Source organism: Notolepis coatsorum (assembly GCF_963971535.1).
Source record: "Notolepis coatsorum genome assembly, chromosome: 9".
NCBI lineage: Eukaryota > Metazoa > Chordata > Actinopteri > Aulopiformes > Paralepididae > Notolepis > Notolepis coatsorum.
The window spans coordinates 95239078-95255243 of record NC_140173.1 but is presented as its reverse complement, the minus strand read 5'-3'; the positions used below and the strand labels follow the sequence as shown (position 1 = coordinate 95255243).

General features: G+C 44.4%; 1 protein-coding gene across 1 annotated transcript in view; it reads left to right on the top strand.

Moving 5' to 3' along the window:
• The window catches only part of LOC311234062 (integrin alpha-V-like), a 128343-nt gene that overhangs the window by 60793 nt on the left and 51384 nt on the right, over nt 1-16166 (top strand). Inside the window, exons 15-20 of the mRNA XM_084321157.1 lie at nt 2242-2335; nt 5712-5757; nt 6060-6164; nt 11009-11064; nt 11277-11431; nt 11549-11686. Coding sequence (XP_084177283.1) covers nt 2242-2335; nt 5712-5757; nt 6060-6164; nt 11009-11064; nt 11277-11431; nt 11549-11686 — 594 coding nt within the window. The remainder of the gene's footprint in view (nt 1-2241; nt 2336-5711; nt 5758-6059; nt 6165-11008; nt 11065-11276; nt 11432-11548; nt 11687-16166) is intronic.

Below are 16166 nucleotides of genomic sequence, written 5' to 3'. Positions count from 1 at the left end.
AGTACATTCTGTGGGAGAGCCGAGTCCCGGCATATTCCCTTATTTCCTGTCTTTTCAGGTTAGGCTAAACTGAAGCTAAGCTAGGTACTTAGCTGGTGGTGGTGGTGATGATGATGATGGTGGTGATGGTGGTGGTGGTGGTGATGGTGGTGGTGGTGGTGGTGGTGGTGATGGTGGGTCACTCACTTCACAACCGGGGTCTTTATGAGATATCATACAGGAGAGCTGTCTGTCGCTCTCTCCTAAACGGGGCAGCTTCCGTCGCTCTCTCCTACACGGGGAGTTCCGTTGCCCTGGAGCTGTGCTATTACTCAGACAACCAAAACCACTGTCGTCTTCCGTCTCGTTAAAACTCAAAATGAAGTATGAAGTATTCTCGCCTTTCATAAATATCCTCGACTTCAGCAGTGCCCGACATAGTCCTTTGTGTGTAGCTGATAAGACGGAGACTTCTTCATCTCGCCGGTCCTCCCACGGAGAGATCTCGCTACTCGTCCTTTCGGTGAAGTACTGCGGTCATAAATCTAAATAAATAAATTCACAGTTCTGGAGAAGTACCATAGGAACTGGGAGTTAACATACAGAGTATTTAGAGTTGAAAGGGCTATAATAAATCATTAAGGTAGCGATAGGTAGAAAAACACGGAGCGACAGTGAAAAGCAGCTTGCATAGCGTTAACGTTAATACAACGCCTCAGTGAATTATTTAGTTCAATGGGACATTTCGTTTTGAACGGTGAACTAACTTGCGTTAACGTGAGCTAACAGGTAGCACACACGTCTCTAGTACTAGACTTTGTGGAGCGTTTGTTGATGTCAGGAGCTATCGGTAGCTGGCCGACTAGATACCGTTCGGTTAGACAATGCCCCATCATGTATTAAACTAAAAGTGAATAGTTGACTGGGTCATTTTGTAACGGTAGCTAAGCTAACGTTAGCTCAGGGAGACGCCGCCGTCCTCCCGACAGCTCCCGTGTCCCGTCCCACTAGACTACTAGACCCGTGTTTACATGCGTGCGGTAGGGGCTGGCACGCCCACTGCGCGAAGCCTCCTAAATAACTTTTTCCAGTTCGCACATATCTATTATCTATGACTAATTCTATCTATTTTTAGGGGCAAATGCGAGTGAAATAGTCGCGCTGTGGTTACATGACGTCATTGCTATTTTAGAGCTGCACTACCGGTTACACGGTATAGTCAAAATCCATACCGTAGAGCAAATTCATACCGTTTATACCGTATACCGTTTATACCGTCCACCCCTACTGTACTGTACCCATTCTGTAATCTGTTAATTAAAATGTTCAATCAATCAGTATATATTTGTTATTTATTTTTGGTATAGTGCTTAACAAGCATAATTTAATGTTGCCCAGTTGTGGCCTGTTGAGGGGCAATACTGTACATATCAAAAGTTCCAAAACATCTATTGTGTTTGTATTTGTATGATCCACTATATAAACATAGTAATTATAATATCTACATACATGGCATTTGATTGGAGGCTAATCTCACTTTGTCCCACAGCAACATTAAAATAGTTTAGATTTGTGTATGTTGTTTATGTAAAAAAATTACTTGAAAGTAACGCAATAGTTACTTTCTGAAGTAACTAGTTATAATTTGTAACTGAGTAAGTAATTTAGTTACTTTTTGGAAGAAGTAACTAGTAACTGTAACTAGTTACTTTTTAAAAGTAACTTGCCCAACACTGGTCCTGATCCACTCTGAGGCGGAAGCAGCCGGAGGTAACTCAGCACTGGAAGACAACTGATATCCCCAGTTCAAAAGGTAGGCGATACTGCCACCTGGCGTGATTCAATTGCCATTGCAATTCCAACGTAGACAGCTGTGCCAGGGAGACCCAGGCAGCGCTGAGCGAGTGTTTAGAACGGGGATCAAAGGAAAAATATCAAAGGATCGAAACCCGAGAAAAGTCGGGTTTGGCGCTCAACGGTTGGCGATGAAACACGACTTTTCTCGGGTTTGGCGGGCAAAGAGTTAAGAGGTTAATATCATGAATCTCCAAGTGACTTAAAACTAAGAGGTAATGACTACTGCATTTCTGTGCCTTGATGGTCTTATATTCCTGTGTTTTGTCCTAAAGTTGTAGTTTAGGATCAAACACTGTCTAATCCCTGTTTATTCCTTCAGTGGTTTTCCCCCAAAAAGAGGCCTGGTGATCATAATTCAGTGCGGATGACGTATTGCTGGTCTGATGTATTACTCTGTTTTTTCAGGTGCTGGAGGGTAAATGGGCTTCCAGCTACATGGCCCCCAGCTTCGGTTACTCTCTGAGAGGAAGGACTGACATAGACGACAACGGATACCCAGGTACACTTTAAATACTTTTTTTTTTTTTTTTGGATTATCTTTTTCCCCCTTCTTCTTTTCTTTTCGATTTTTCACCCATCCCACCCTTCCTGGTTGTTGCGCACTTTCCCCTACTGTTGGTCCAAGAGGCCGGAGACTGTCACAATGTCACATGCTTTCCTCCGACGCATGGGCAGCCTGCCGGCAGCCAGCCTGGCCGCGCAGATTCGCACTGGGAGAGTGTAACTCCGTTAAGCTCCAGAGAGAGAGGCTGAAAACCCACAGTTGTTGCCCGACGGATGGGAGCCGAATCCCGGATCCGAGTTTTCTGATGAATAGCCCCAAAACATGGAGGTCGCGAACGCAATTTATACGCATGGAAGTATTGATTACGCCATAACGAATCATTAAAAAAAATATACCGTTAACTGGAATATGTTGTGTGTGCCTTTACACATATGTTGGATAGGATTATGTAATTGGTTTGGCTCTCTCAGATTCAACGTTTTAATTGCAGCCTGGAACATACATGTTTCGGAACCAATGTGTAACTAGACAGTTACAATATAACATTTATATTAATTAACCCAGTTAATGCCTTAAGAGAAAGAGTCTGGTGGTCAATTGCTACGGAAATGTTGTGTCTTACTAATAATAACTAATTCCTTGGTCAATAGAAGTCTCTGTGATACTTTCTGAATATGATTTGGGAACATCAAATGGGCAGGCCGCGAAATAACAACGTTACAATGTACAGTTTCTGACAGCTGGCTGTGTTGTGAAATGTGCATAACGTTATGAATAAACCGTGTGGGTGGCTACGTGGCGTAGTGGGTAAGGCTTTCGCCACGAATGCAGAGACGCTGGGCTCGCCTGTTCGAGCCCAGCGCTCCACATTGCTTTCAGTTTAGCTGGTCGTTCATACTAATACACATTGGCCGTATTAGAGGGTGGGAAACTGATGGGTGGGGATCGGGCGTTGTGGACAGCGACTCCTACAGGTCGGTTGGTGCGCCTGCGCAGTAGAATCAGGAAGTGTCTGGGGCAGCGTGAGCCTCCCACGCGTTACTCCTCGCCACTGAGAGATCGAGCTGCGCAGGTGAAAAGATGCGACTGCTGTTACCTCAAGTACCGGAGGGGACTTGTGCTATGTATGACTTAGTCCACATTGCAGCCAGCTTGTGGGAGGCAAGAAACGTCGTTCGTGACAGGGGAGGGTTGAATTGGATGATACGAAATTGGGACGGGAGAAAATATAGAAAATGGGAGAAAAAGTGGATAAAAAAAAAAAACTTTATGAATAAACCACGAAGTCACGCGAAATAACGTTATACGCGAATCTGGTAGTACATTTCCAATCAGAGAGGGGCTTCGCTCAACCAATCAGAGAGGGGTCTGCAGAAATGCGGCTACGAATTGTAGAGACGCGGGAAAGCCGGTGGGTGGGGATTGGACGTTGTGGACAGCGACTCCTACAGGTCGGTTGGGTGACGCCGGTGCGGCGGAAACTGGAAGTATCGGGGGCAGCGTGAGCCTCCCACACGTTACTCCTCGCCACTGAGAGTTCAAGCTGCTGCTGTGAAAAGATGCGACAGGCTGCCTCCTCGTGTACCGGAGGGGACACGTGATGCAAGGCTTCTATCCTCACTACAGCCGACCAGTGGGAGGCATAGTCGAGCAACGTTCAAGACAGGGGAGGGAAGAATTGGAAAATATGAAATTGGGATGGGAGAAAAATAGAAAATGGGGAGAAAAAGTGGATAAAAAAAAATGCATGTTACAGCAGATCATGCATCCTAAAGTGATTAACTCATTCACGGCCAGCGTGTATCCCCATCCCTGCTGTCAATGGGCCACGCTTTAGAAGATAGGCATTTTCACGGTGCGTCACGATGTTTGCATATCTATATTATAGCTATGGAGACAATACTATGGCTCATTTGACAGTCACTATCTCTCGTCCAACATGTAAAAAATTGTAAATGGTTTCATGTATACGTTCGCGTGTTATCCCGTGGTGAATATTGTATAGTTTCAAGAGTGATCCGGGCTAATTCCTGGAAGCTGAGTTATGGAGCGCTATGTGCATTTTGCGAAAGTAATTTGTGTTGCTCGCCTGGACACGATACTATTTCCAAATCAAAGGTATATAATAGGTATTATGTTTCATCATGAAGGCATCAAAGGGGGGGGGGGGGGCATTTTGTGATGCTCTGATCGTCCTCTGATCGTCAGCAACGGCATACGTTTTGGAATATGGTCGTTGCGATCGATGTGAAATCATTGTAGGATCAAAGTACGATTGATGTCATATAGTCCTTACCTTTGCTAGGAAGGTATTTGTAGGAGCCAAATCCTATGATGATAAATTGTATCTGTATTGCCCCATAGACATAGTTTATTATGGTATTTGTGCTTTGTGTTTATTATTATGTCATATGAATTCCAAGATGGAGACTTACCTGGTCAACTCCCCTTTTTTCCCACTTTCCCCCTAACCACTCCTACAATGTACACTGTACACTGTACATTGGAATACTGACAAAGCCATACTGGGTTAGGACATTTGTTAGGCCAGTTTCGAATTGCAGTCTCCCGTAGGTGTTCTTTGAGAGTGTTTTTGAAAGTGGGTAGTGATTCACATTCCTTTACAGCTTTGGGTAGGGCGTTCCACATTGATGTGGCATAATTGCGAAATGTGTTTAGTCCCTTGTTTGAGCCGAATCTGGGTTTAACATGATTTGTGGAGCTCCCTCTGGTGTTGTGATCGTGGTATTCACTGACCTTTGGGAAGTATTTTGACATGTACATGGGTACCTTGGTCGTATAGTGTATCTTGTAGATGAGGCCCATTGCAAGTTGCTGTACTCTGTCGTCTACCCTAAGCCATCCTAGGTTGTCAAAGTGGGCAGGGGTGAGGTGGGTTCTAGGAGTCAGGTCAAGCAGTAGTCTGACTAGTTTGTAATTTGGTTTTTAGTTTTAGGTCACAGACATATTTCCATTGTGGTCCTTGGTCTCAGCACATAATACATAAACATTATTATCATTAGCCTACATCATTTAAAATAAAATTAAACAAAATACAACATTGTTGATCAAATATCTTACACAATGTTACAGGAAGCCTCCCTCCTGAGTTTACTTTGCCTTTTTTTTTTTTATACTTCATATACTCTCTGAGAGAAAATACTGGTACTGTATAGATTACAATGAATACCCAGGTACACTTTAATATTTTAAATGCTTGGTTAAGGTTAGGATAAGGAGCTAGGGAATGAATTAATCTAAGTCTGACATGTCTCTGCAACGTGTGTGTGTGTGTGTGTGTGTGTGTGTGTGTGTGTGTGTGTGTGTGTGTGTGTGTGTGTGTGTGTGTGTGTGTGTGTGTGTGTTTCAGATCTACTGGTTGGGGCATTTGGAGCTGATAGAGCTATTCTTTACAGGTAAAAATAACTTAATAGATACTAGCTAATATCCTGGTTAAGGTGTTATTCAGGATAAGGTGTTTATATGTACATTAATATTCCAGATACTAGCTAATATCCTGGTTAATGTATTATTCAGGACAAGGTCACTAATAATGGACACTAATATTCTAGATGTAACAGATTCTAATATTCAGAAACGTTGTATAATTAAATCTGCCATAATAATTCTCACATTATTATTACCTATTATTATTAGGGTTAGCATGTCAATTTGTATTATTCTTTTTATTACTATTATTATTATTGTTATGATTCAGGTCTCGTCCGGTCGTTGTTATGAATGTGAGTCTGGAGCTCCGCCCCCAAATCATCGACCCTGAGGAGAAGAGCTGCAGGCTGGAGACTGGAGCCAACGTGTCCTGGTACACACACACACACACGCACGCAACCACACCACACCACACCACACACACACACACACACACACACACACACACACACACACACGCACGTTCTGTTTGGTGCGGTTCTACTCTGCATCGTGTTGAAAGAGGTTCTGTTTGGTGCAGTTCTACTCTGCATCGTGTTGAAACTTTTGGAGAAATGAAAAGAGGGCTTGCAATGTATCAGAAATATTCATAGAGAGAAGCTTGGCTCCAGACCTGTTTAAATGTACTCCATCTCTATTGAAGAGGTCATATCTGTCATAAAAAAGAGTGAAGTTATCTATGTAGGTAATGTTCCAGAACCAGCAGCTTTCCTTCAGCCACAGATGTAATTGGTGAAGGCGACTGTATTTCATATCCCCACGATATAGGCAGGGTAGGGGCCCTGAGATGGCTATGGTCTTACCAGTCTCCCAGAGACTGAGTGTCCATTAATCTATTGAACTCCTCTTTTATCAGCTCTGATGCATCAGCTTTGATATCATTGGCTCCAATGTGAACCACCAGGGAATTATGACACACCTCAGACAACAGACTAGGTATCATAGTGAAGCACCTACTGTTTTATATCTATGGGCTTTGGCTGGGATTCTTTGGAGGGTCAATGGTAAGTAGGGATGGGTACCGAATTCGGTACTTTTGAGGTACCGAATTCGGTACTTTTGAGGTACCGAACCGAAACACGTCGGTACTACAGAGTATCGAATCAAGTGAGATACAGGGGAAGAAAAAAAAATTATAATTTTAACTTTTTGCTTTTCATGTCAACGTTCACACGCACAATATATGCTTACCTAGGATTTGACTTGATTCAACAACAAAGCAGTCGGAGCAATGGCAAGCCGAAAACTGTCGAAATTGTAGTTATTTGAAGTTTGGATTATTCTTTTTCACGACTCAGGTAGGTAAATTACATTTCTTGAGACTAAAGTACCGAAAAAAGGTACCGTTGGGTACCGGTATCGATTCACAGGTACCGGTACCGGTATCGGTTCAAATGTGAAAGGTACCCATCCCTAATGGTAAGATGGTACCAGCTCCGGAGACCACTCCAGAATGTAGATATGAAAGGGAATGGCAGTTCTATCGTTTCCAATTCTATGGCTCTCATATCTCTGTAGCTGTGAATGTGCTCCAGGGATGTGTATGGGACGGCTTAAAGGAAAACTCCAACATTTTGGGAAATTAGCTTATTTAACATCTTCCCTGGAGTTAGACAAGAAGATACATACCCTTTTTGTCTCTGTGCGTGCATTTTAGCTTTGGGAATAGACGCTCCGTTAGCATAGCTTAGCTTCATCACTGGAAGTGGGGGAGGGTTAGAGCCTTACAGTGCCTTACAGTGTATTGCAAGGTCGGACATTGACCAAACTTGATATGCATGACCTTGGTGGGCTCTAGGTCAACTCCTGAAAAGGGGGTCAATGTCAGACCTTGCAATCAAAAGTTAGGGGGCGCACTGAAATTATGGCAAGGGTTATTAGCCCCCTAACTTTTGATTGCAAAGTCTGACATTGACCCCCTTTTCAGGAGTTGACCTAGAGCCCACCAAGGTCATGCATATCAAGTTTGGTAAATGTCAGACCTTGCAATACACTGTAAGGCTCTAACCCTCCCCCACTTCCAGTGATGAAGCTAAGCTATGCTAACGGAGCGTCTATTCCCAAAGCTAAAATGCACGCACAGAGACAAAAAAGGTATGTATCTTCTTGTCTAACTCCAGGGAAGATGTTAAATAAGCTAATTTCCCAAAATGTTGGAGTTCCCCTTTAAGTGTATGCCTGCATTGAAGCCACGCTCTTAATCCATACTGCATAGAAAGACGGGTTTACGCAGTCAAGTGCACACGTACGCAAGACCGTGTGTGCATGTGTGTGGACACACACACACACACACACACACACACACTCATGCATGCACGCACGCATACCACACACACACACACACACACACACACACACACACACACACACACTCATACACTCATGCACGCACACCACACACACACACACACACACTCACGTTCTGTTTGGTGCGGTTCTACTCTGCATCGTGTTGAAACAGGTTCTGTTTGGTGCGGTTCTACTCTGCATCGTGTTGAAACAGGTTCTGTTTGGTGCGGTTCTACTCTGCATCGTGTTGAAACAGGTTCTGTTTGGTGCGGTTCTACTCTGCATCGTGTTGAAACAGGTTCTGTTTGGTGCGGTTCTACTCTGCATCGTGTTGAAACAGGTTCTGTTTGGTGCGGTTCTACTCTGCATCGTGTTGAAACAGGTTCTGTTTGGTGCGGTTCTACTCTGCATCGTGTTGAAACAGGTTCTGTTTGGTGCGGTTCTACTCTGCATCGTGTTGAAACAGGTTCTGTTTGGTGCGGTTCTACTCTGCATCGTGTTGAAACAGGTTCTGTTTGGTGCGGTTCTACTCTGCATCGTGTTGAAACAGGTTCTGTTTGGTGCGGTTCTACTCTGCATCGTGTTGAAACAGGTTCTGTTTGGTGCAGTTCTACTCTGCATCGTGTTGAAACAGGTTCTGTTTGGTGCGGTTCTACTCTGCATCGTGTTGAAAGAGGTTCTGTTTGGTGCGGTTCTACTCTGCATCGTGTTGAAAGAGGTTCTGTTTGGTGCGGTTCTACTCTGCATCGTGTTGAAACAGGTTCTGTTTGGTGCGGTTCTACTCTGCATCGTGTTGAAAGAGGTTCTGTTTGGTGCGGTTCTACTCTGCATCGTGTTGAAACAGGTTCTGTTTGGTGCGGTTCTACTCTGCATCGTGTTGAAACAGGTTCTGTTTGGTGCGGTTCTACTCTGCATCGTGTTGAAACAGGTTCTGTTTGGTGCGGTTCTACTCTGCATCGTGTTGAAACAGGTTCTGTTTGGTGCGGTTCTACTCTGCATCGTGTTGAAACAGGTTCTGTTTGGTGCGGTTCTACTCTGCATTGTGTTGCTGTGTGCTGATTGGCCGATGACATCCGTATAATGGGGTTTTATTAGTTACACCTTATATGGTTATCCAGACAGTCGGTGTGTGTGTTCGTTTGTTTTGGCAGAGAAAATCTAGAATTCAACAAAAGGCTACACACACACACAATGCAGTTTTATTCCCTGAATGCCTGAGTGAACTATGTCAGCTGCATTCCAATATGCACACACACACACACACACATACACGCACATACACGCACACACACACACGCACACACGCGCGCACACACACACACACACACACACACACACACACACACACACACACACACACACACACACACACACACACACACACACACACACACACACACATTTAGAATCTTTATTTATGTCCACATAAAGACAATGTTTAAAGGACACAAATATTATCAGTGCACTTGTACATTGTGGGATTATTCCGATACAATCGTGCCCAAATTGACTGGCAACCAAAGTTAAAGACTCACATGGATTATGAACCTGGCAATTTACACACAGCTCATGGATACAGATAGCAGCGTCTTCTCCAAATTGCCCGGCTGCCAATAATTGCTGACACTGAGCAATATTTAGCTAATTGTTTGGCTCTTCTCTTCGGAAGACCGGCCAACTGAAGGCCTCTAACACCCAACTTATGGACATGACCCAGGCTTCCAAATATGAAGACTAAAAGTTTACAGTTGTAGCCGAGTTGTGATATGGTATGGTCTAACAGTTGATATTTTAACATTTTGGTTGTAAAGGCTTCCTCTAGACTGTAGTCAAACGTGCAACCAACTTCTAGGATGAGAACCTCTCTGTTATTCTCATTAACAATAACAACATCGGGGGTGTTTGCTGAAATATCAGAGAACAGTGAATTGTCCCTACACAGATTGAGCATATATGGCTTCACACTGGTGTGCTTATACAGCGTATATGTTGCAGGTGACCAGAGTGTGGAACTGACACTGTCTGCAATCAGGTCCACGATCCTATCATGCCTACAAATGTAGAGCCCTTTGTATGCATGACAGCCATTGAGTATGTGAGACATGGTTTCTGTTGTCTGTTCGTGACCATGGTGTATGCAGTGTGGGCTATTAGTTACACCTTATATGGTTATCCAGACAGTCGGTGTGTGTGTTCGTTTGTTTTGGCAGAGAAAATCTAGAATTCAACAAAAGGCTACACACACACAATGCAGTTTTATTCCCTGAATGCCTGAGTGAACTATGTCAGCTGCATTCCAATATGCACACACACACACACACACACACACACACACACACACACACACACACACACACACACACACACACACACACACACACACACACACACACACACACACACACACACACACACACACACACACACACACACTGTTTTAAATGAACAAGTAAAACATTTTTACAGAGAGCAGTGTTGTTCAAAGTGTGGGCCTGGAGCCTGAGGTGGTCCAGTAGAGATTGAAACGGGTCCCTCTAGGCCACACACATTAAATGTTAGTCATTTAGCTGAACACTTTTATCCAAAGCGACTTACAAATTGTGTACAACAAGTCAGCAGGAGGGCTACATCGTTAACGGTGTGAGTGGTATTGTTCGTCTAGCAGTGCCGATCTTGAGTGCATAGTAGTATAGATATATTAGCATAGTAGGTAGTAATATAGGTCATGCATTATATATATATATATATATATATATATATATATATATATATATATATATATATATATATATATATATATATATATATATATATATATATATATATATATATATATATATATATATATATATGTTATGGACCCGCATTATCCTTTATGTGTGAATTATTTAGAAATGTTAAAAGCTGCTTCTTGTGTCCTCTGTCCAGTTTCACAGTAAAGTACTGCCTCAAAGCTACAGGGAGGAGAGTCCCATCCCTACAGAGTAAGATCTGTCTGTCTGTCTCTGTCTCTCTCTACCCACTCCCCCACGTCTGTCTTTAAAATTGGCTGTTAATTATGTATTATTATTATTTTCCATTCAGAATATGTAGCCTATACATGTAAACCAGTGGGAAATCAACAGAGGACATGACTGACAATGGATAAGATACAAACCTGAAACAAAACCAAGATGAGTTTTTGATCTGTCTGTAGCTGTGTTGTTGGAGCTGGTGCTGGATGCCGGTCGCCAGAAGGGGGTGCAGCAGAGAGCGCTGTTCCTCCACAGCCAATCAGCTGTCTACAGGAAGAACATGACGCTCAAGATCAGAGACAGACCTGCCTGTGAAGAGCTCCACGCCCACCTCAGGGTGAGAGACCGAGAGAGAGAGAGAGAGAGAGAGAGAACGAGAGAACGAGAGAACGAGAGAGAACGAGAGAACGAGAGAACGAGAACTTAAACACTATAGTGTTGTTGTGTGTGATAGGGGCCGTCAGAGTTCCGTGATAAGATGTCTCCCATCAGTGTGACGCTGGCGTACGTTCTGGAGCAGCGCAGCACCGCGGACATGAAGGGGTTAAGTCCAATATTACACCAGGACACTCCTGCTAATGTCACCAAACAGGTACACACACACCTATACTATCACTACTATATGACAACACTATACTATTTCACACAGGTATTTAAAGGACCAGTCTGTTTTGATAAGTGGGTTCCAGAGTGCAAGAAGAAAAGTCATACTTACCGGACAAACCCTACCTTCCCTTCCTCACACACTACCAAGTTTGCATATCTAAGATGTTTTCTTTCATATACCCCCTCCACTGAAGCCTTTCAAAACACCCAAGGTCACCAAGTCAAGTCAAGTCAAGAGATTTATTTGTCACGGCATACAAGTATACAATGAAATGCAGGTGGTCTTGCCCACAACGATGTGCAAATAACATATAATAGAATCAACATTGTGCAATAAACAAGTACCATTGTGCAATAAACAAGTAACATGTTAGGGCATATCGGTATATGTACATAAGTTATTTACAGAGCATGGAGGACATACTAGGTCCTTTGGTAGTGTCTTTCTGTACATGCAAATTTATACAATCTCCGGTTATACTATACTATTTTTAAAGTGACCCTTCCTTAGTGGCCATAAGTGTGGGCGTGTGCAGCATGAGTGTGTGCCTGCTCATGTTAAAGTGGCTGCTAGTGTGTGAACGTGAACAGTGAGTGTGTTGTGCGTGTGCTCATGTGTGCTTGTGTGTGGAGAGTTCAGTGTTCAGGGCTCTGATGGCCTGGGGGAAGAAGCTGAGCCGAAGTCTCTCTGTCCTAGCAGCTGGTGTTCGCAGGCGTCTGCCTGACCTGAGCAGCATGAACAGGCTGTTGTTGGGGTGGTGTGGGTCTTTCATTATTCTGCAGGCTCTGGATTTGCACCTCTTGTTGTATAGAACCTGCAGGGGTGGTAATGCAATACCCGTGGTACGCTCGGCTAAGCGCACCACTCTCTGTAGGGCCTTCTTGTCCTGTGCCGTGCTGTTTCCATACCAGGCAGTGATGTTTCCAGTCAAGATGCTCTCTACAGCTCCGGAGTAGAAGGACTGGAGTATCTTCCCAGATACTCTGAACTTCCTTAACTGTCTCAGGTGGTAGAGGCGTTGCTTTGCCTTTTTTACGACTGAGTCTATGTGTGTTGTCCATGTCAGATCCTCTGCGATGTGGACCCCCAGGTACTAGGGGTGGACGGTATAAACGGTATACGGTATAAACGGTATGAATTTGCTCTACGGTATGGATTTTGACTATACCGTGTAACCGGTAGAGCAGCTCTAAAATAGCAATGACGTCATGTAACCACAGCGTGACTATTTCAATCGCATTTGCCCCTAAAAATAGATAGAATTAGTCATAGATAATAGATATGTGCAAACTGGAAAAAGTTATTTAGGAGGCTTCGCGCAGTGGGCGTGTCAACACGCAATTGTCATTTCATAATAAACACATATCACCGCGGCGCACAGCAAGTTTACATTTTTAACCAGTGGAGAAAGGTAAGGGATTTCTCTATCGTTTTTCTTATATGAATTATTCTACGTTAATAAAACATACCTGGTGATCAACTACAGTTTGCTGTAAACATTATGATATGTGTGTAGTGTTATGATAACGACGGCTGCAGCGGGAGGACGGCTGCAGCAGTGTATTTGCGAATAGCATGCAGCTGCAGAGCCGCAGAGCCAGGGGCGCTTTTAGGTCTGGTCACAGGCCCGCTCAACAGCGCCCCCCCACCCAACGGCTGAATTGCCAATGGCTGAATTGGAGTATTGCACAGTGCCCCTGGCTCTGCGGCTCTGCAGCTACATATGCTTCTAGCAAAATCCAGCATCCAGCCCCGCTGTTTGCAATGGGAGCAGCACGGAGTCTCGACTCGGGACTTATTTTATTTGGAATATAATGATTGTATACGCAAAAGTAGCCTAGTTTTAAGTTAAAATATTATAAATCTACATGCCTTGAGGATGTCATTCTTTATATAGCCTGCCTATCAGGCAAAACAAATTATTCTAACGGAAACACTGATACCGTGATATATACCGTTACGTCTATACTTCAAATTATACCGTGATATAAATTTTAGACCATACCGTCCACCCCTACCAGGTACCTTACAGGGCATAAAAACAAAACAGTCAAGATTAAAACAATGATCTTGGCAAAAGTGTCAGTGGAGTTAAACATAAGACAAACAATGTAAACGTATGAAATATAAAACAGTGGCACACAGGGTACAGTTATAGTGAGTATGCCCTGTATGCAGGGCAGTTAAAAGACAAGGTTAAGAAAAGAATAAGACAAAAAACAGTGAAGTTAAAATAACAGACAAACAAACAGCAGGGGGTATTGGGCAGTGACAGAGGTTATAGTGAATATGCTAGTTTGAACAGATGGGTTTTCAATTGTGATCTCAATGATGAGAGTGAGTCTGACTGTCGGATATGTGGGGGCAGGGAGTTCCAGAGTCTGGGAGCCGAGCAGCTGAACGCTCAGGCACCCATGGTGCTGAGGCGTGAGCTGGGGATGGATGAGTCCAGTAGAGGATGAGCGGAGGGTGTGGGAGGGGGTGTAATCCTGGAGGAGGTCAGTGATGTAGGTGGGGGCTAGATTGTAGAGGGCTTTGAAGGTGAGTAAGAGGTTTTTGAAATCAATCCGGTAGTGCACAGGGAGCCAGTGTAGTTGAATGAGGACGGGGGTGATGTGGTCGGATGAGTTTGTGCGGGTGATGATCCTGGCAGCAGAGTTTGATGATTTGGAGTCTGTTGATGAGTTTGGTGGGAAGGCCGGTGAGGAGAGCTTTGCAGTAATCGATCCGGGATGTGACAAATGAGTGGACCAGGGTTTCTGTATTTGATTGGGACAGGGATGGGCGGAGTCTGGAGATATTACGGAGGTGAAAGAAGGCAGACCGGGTGGTGTTTTTGATGTGTGGTGCAAAGAAGAGGGAACCACCCAGGATGACACCGAGGCTTTTAACTTTGGGGGAGAAGGGTACAGGGAAGCCGTCGATGGTGATGTTTGGAACTGGGGTGTTTTGTGATTTGGTGAGGGTGGATTTGGAGCCGATGAGCAGGGCCTCAGTTTTTCTGCCATTTAATTTCAGGAAGTTTCTGCTCATCCAGCTCCTAATGTCCTCAAGGCAGGTGGTGAGGGAGGTGGGGGGAAGGGCAGTGGTGGGTGTGGAGGAGATGTAGACCTGTGTGTCATCTGCATAGCAGTGGAAGTGGACCCCATGGTGACAGAGGATTGTGCCCAGGGGAAGGAGATAGATGGTGAATAGGAGGGGACCCAATACTGACCCCTGGGGGACACCCAGTGAAACAGTTGAACACCCTGACTTGTGAGTCTTGAGTTGAACAAACTGTTGTCTGTCAGTGAGGTAAGATGTAAACCAGGAGAGTGCGACACCAGTGATCCCAATGCCAGCCAGGCAGTCCAGGAGTAGTGGATGGGAGATGGTGTCGAATGCCGCACTGAGGTCGAGGAGGATGAGGATGGTGAGAAGTCCAGAGTCAGCTGCACGGAGGAGGTCGTTGGTTTTTTGATTTTGACAAGGGCTGTTTCGGTACCATGTTGTGGGCGGAAACCGGATTGAAAGGGTTCGTGGAGATTGTTTGTATCTAGGTGGGATTGCAGCTGTGCGGCAACCACCCTCAAGGGTTTTTGAGATGAAGGGAATGTTGGAGATGGGCCTATAATGATTTAAGTCGGCTGGGTCAGCACCAGGTTTTTTGAGGATGGGGGTGATAATGGGTGAGGATTCAGCGACACAAAACCAGGAAACCGTTTGCAAAATAATAATATTTATCTATACACAAAGCAACACAGAGAGCAAGGATGACTACCAGTGGCACCAAATCAAACACAAAAAGGAAAAGAACCCCCCCCCCCCCCCCCTTTGCAGGTGCTAAGCACCCAAAAAGTGCAGCGGGTGGTGCTCACTCTAAACTAGGGTTTTTAACAGCAGGTCACCCGTCCTACGTGATGCAAAATGTAGATCTTCCGGTCCTCAATTGTCCCGGTGTGCAAAAACTAAATGTTAATACAGACAATTTTATCACCAGTAGGCTGGGTGACAAATGACAGATAATTAATATACAAAGGTTAGGTTAGAACAGAAATGTGCAACAAAAGATAAGTGACTTCACAAAACAACAACACAATGAATCAGGGCTTTTGGTACCAGCTCTACACCAACATAACAAAAGCCACAGCTCTACAAAACCTAAATGCCACAAGCCACAGCTCTAGCACAACATACCCAAAAGGCCAGAGCTCTACAATAAAGTATAACACAAAAGATAGGGTTCCATAAACCCACCGCACAATAAACCAGACCTTTCACCAGCTCTACCAAAAACATACCACAAGAGCCACAGCTCTACACCAAAAGCCAGAGAAACAGAACTGAACACATACTGGGATACTTGAAGGGAGTGTGGAGGTTGATTGCAGATTGGGATCAGGTGGTGCTGGGGACTGGAGTGCTGATTGCAACCAGGTGGTGATGGTGACTGAAGTCAGGGGATGCATCTGGGAAAAATATATGG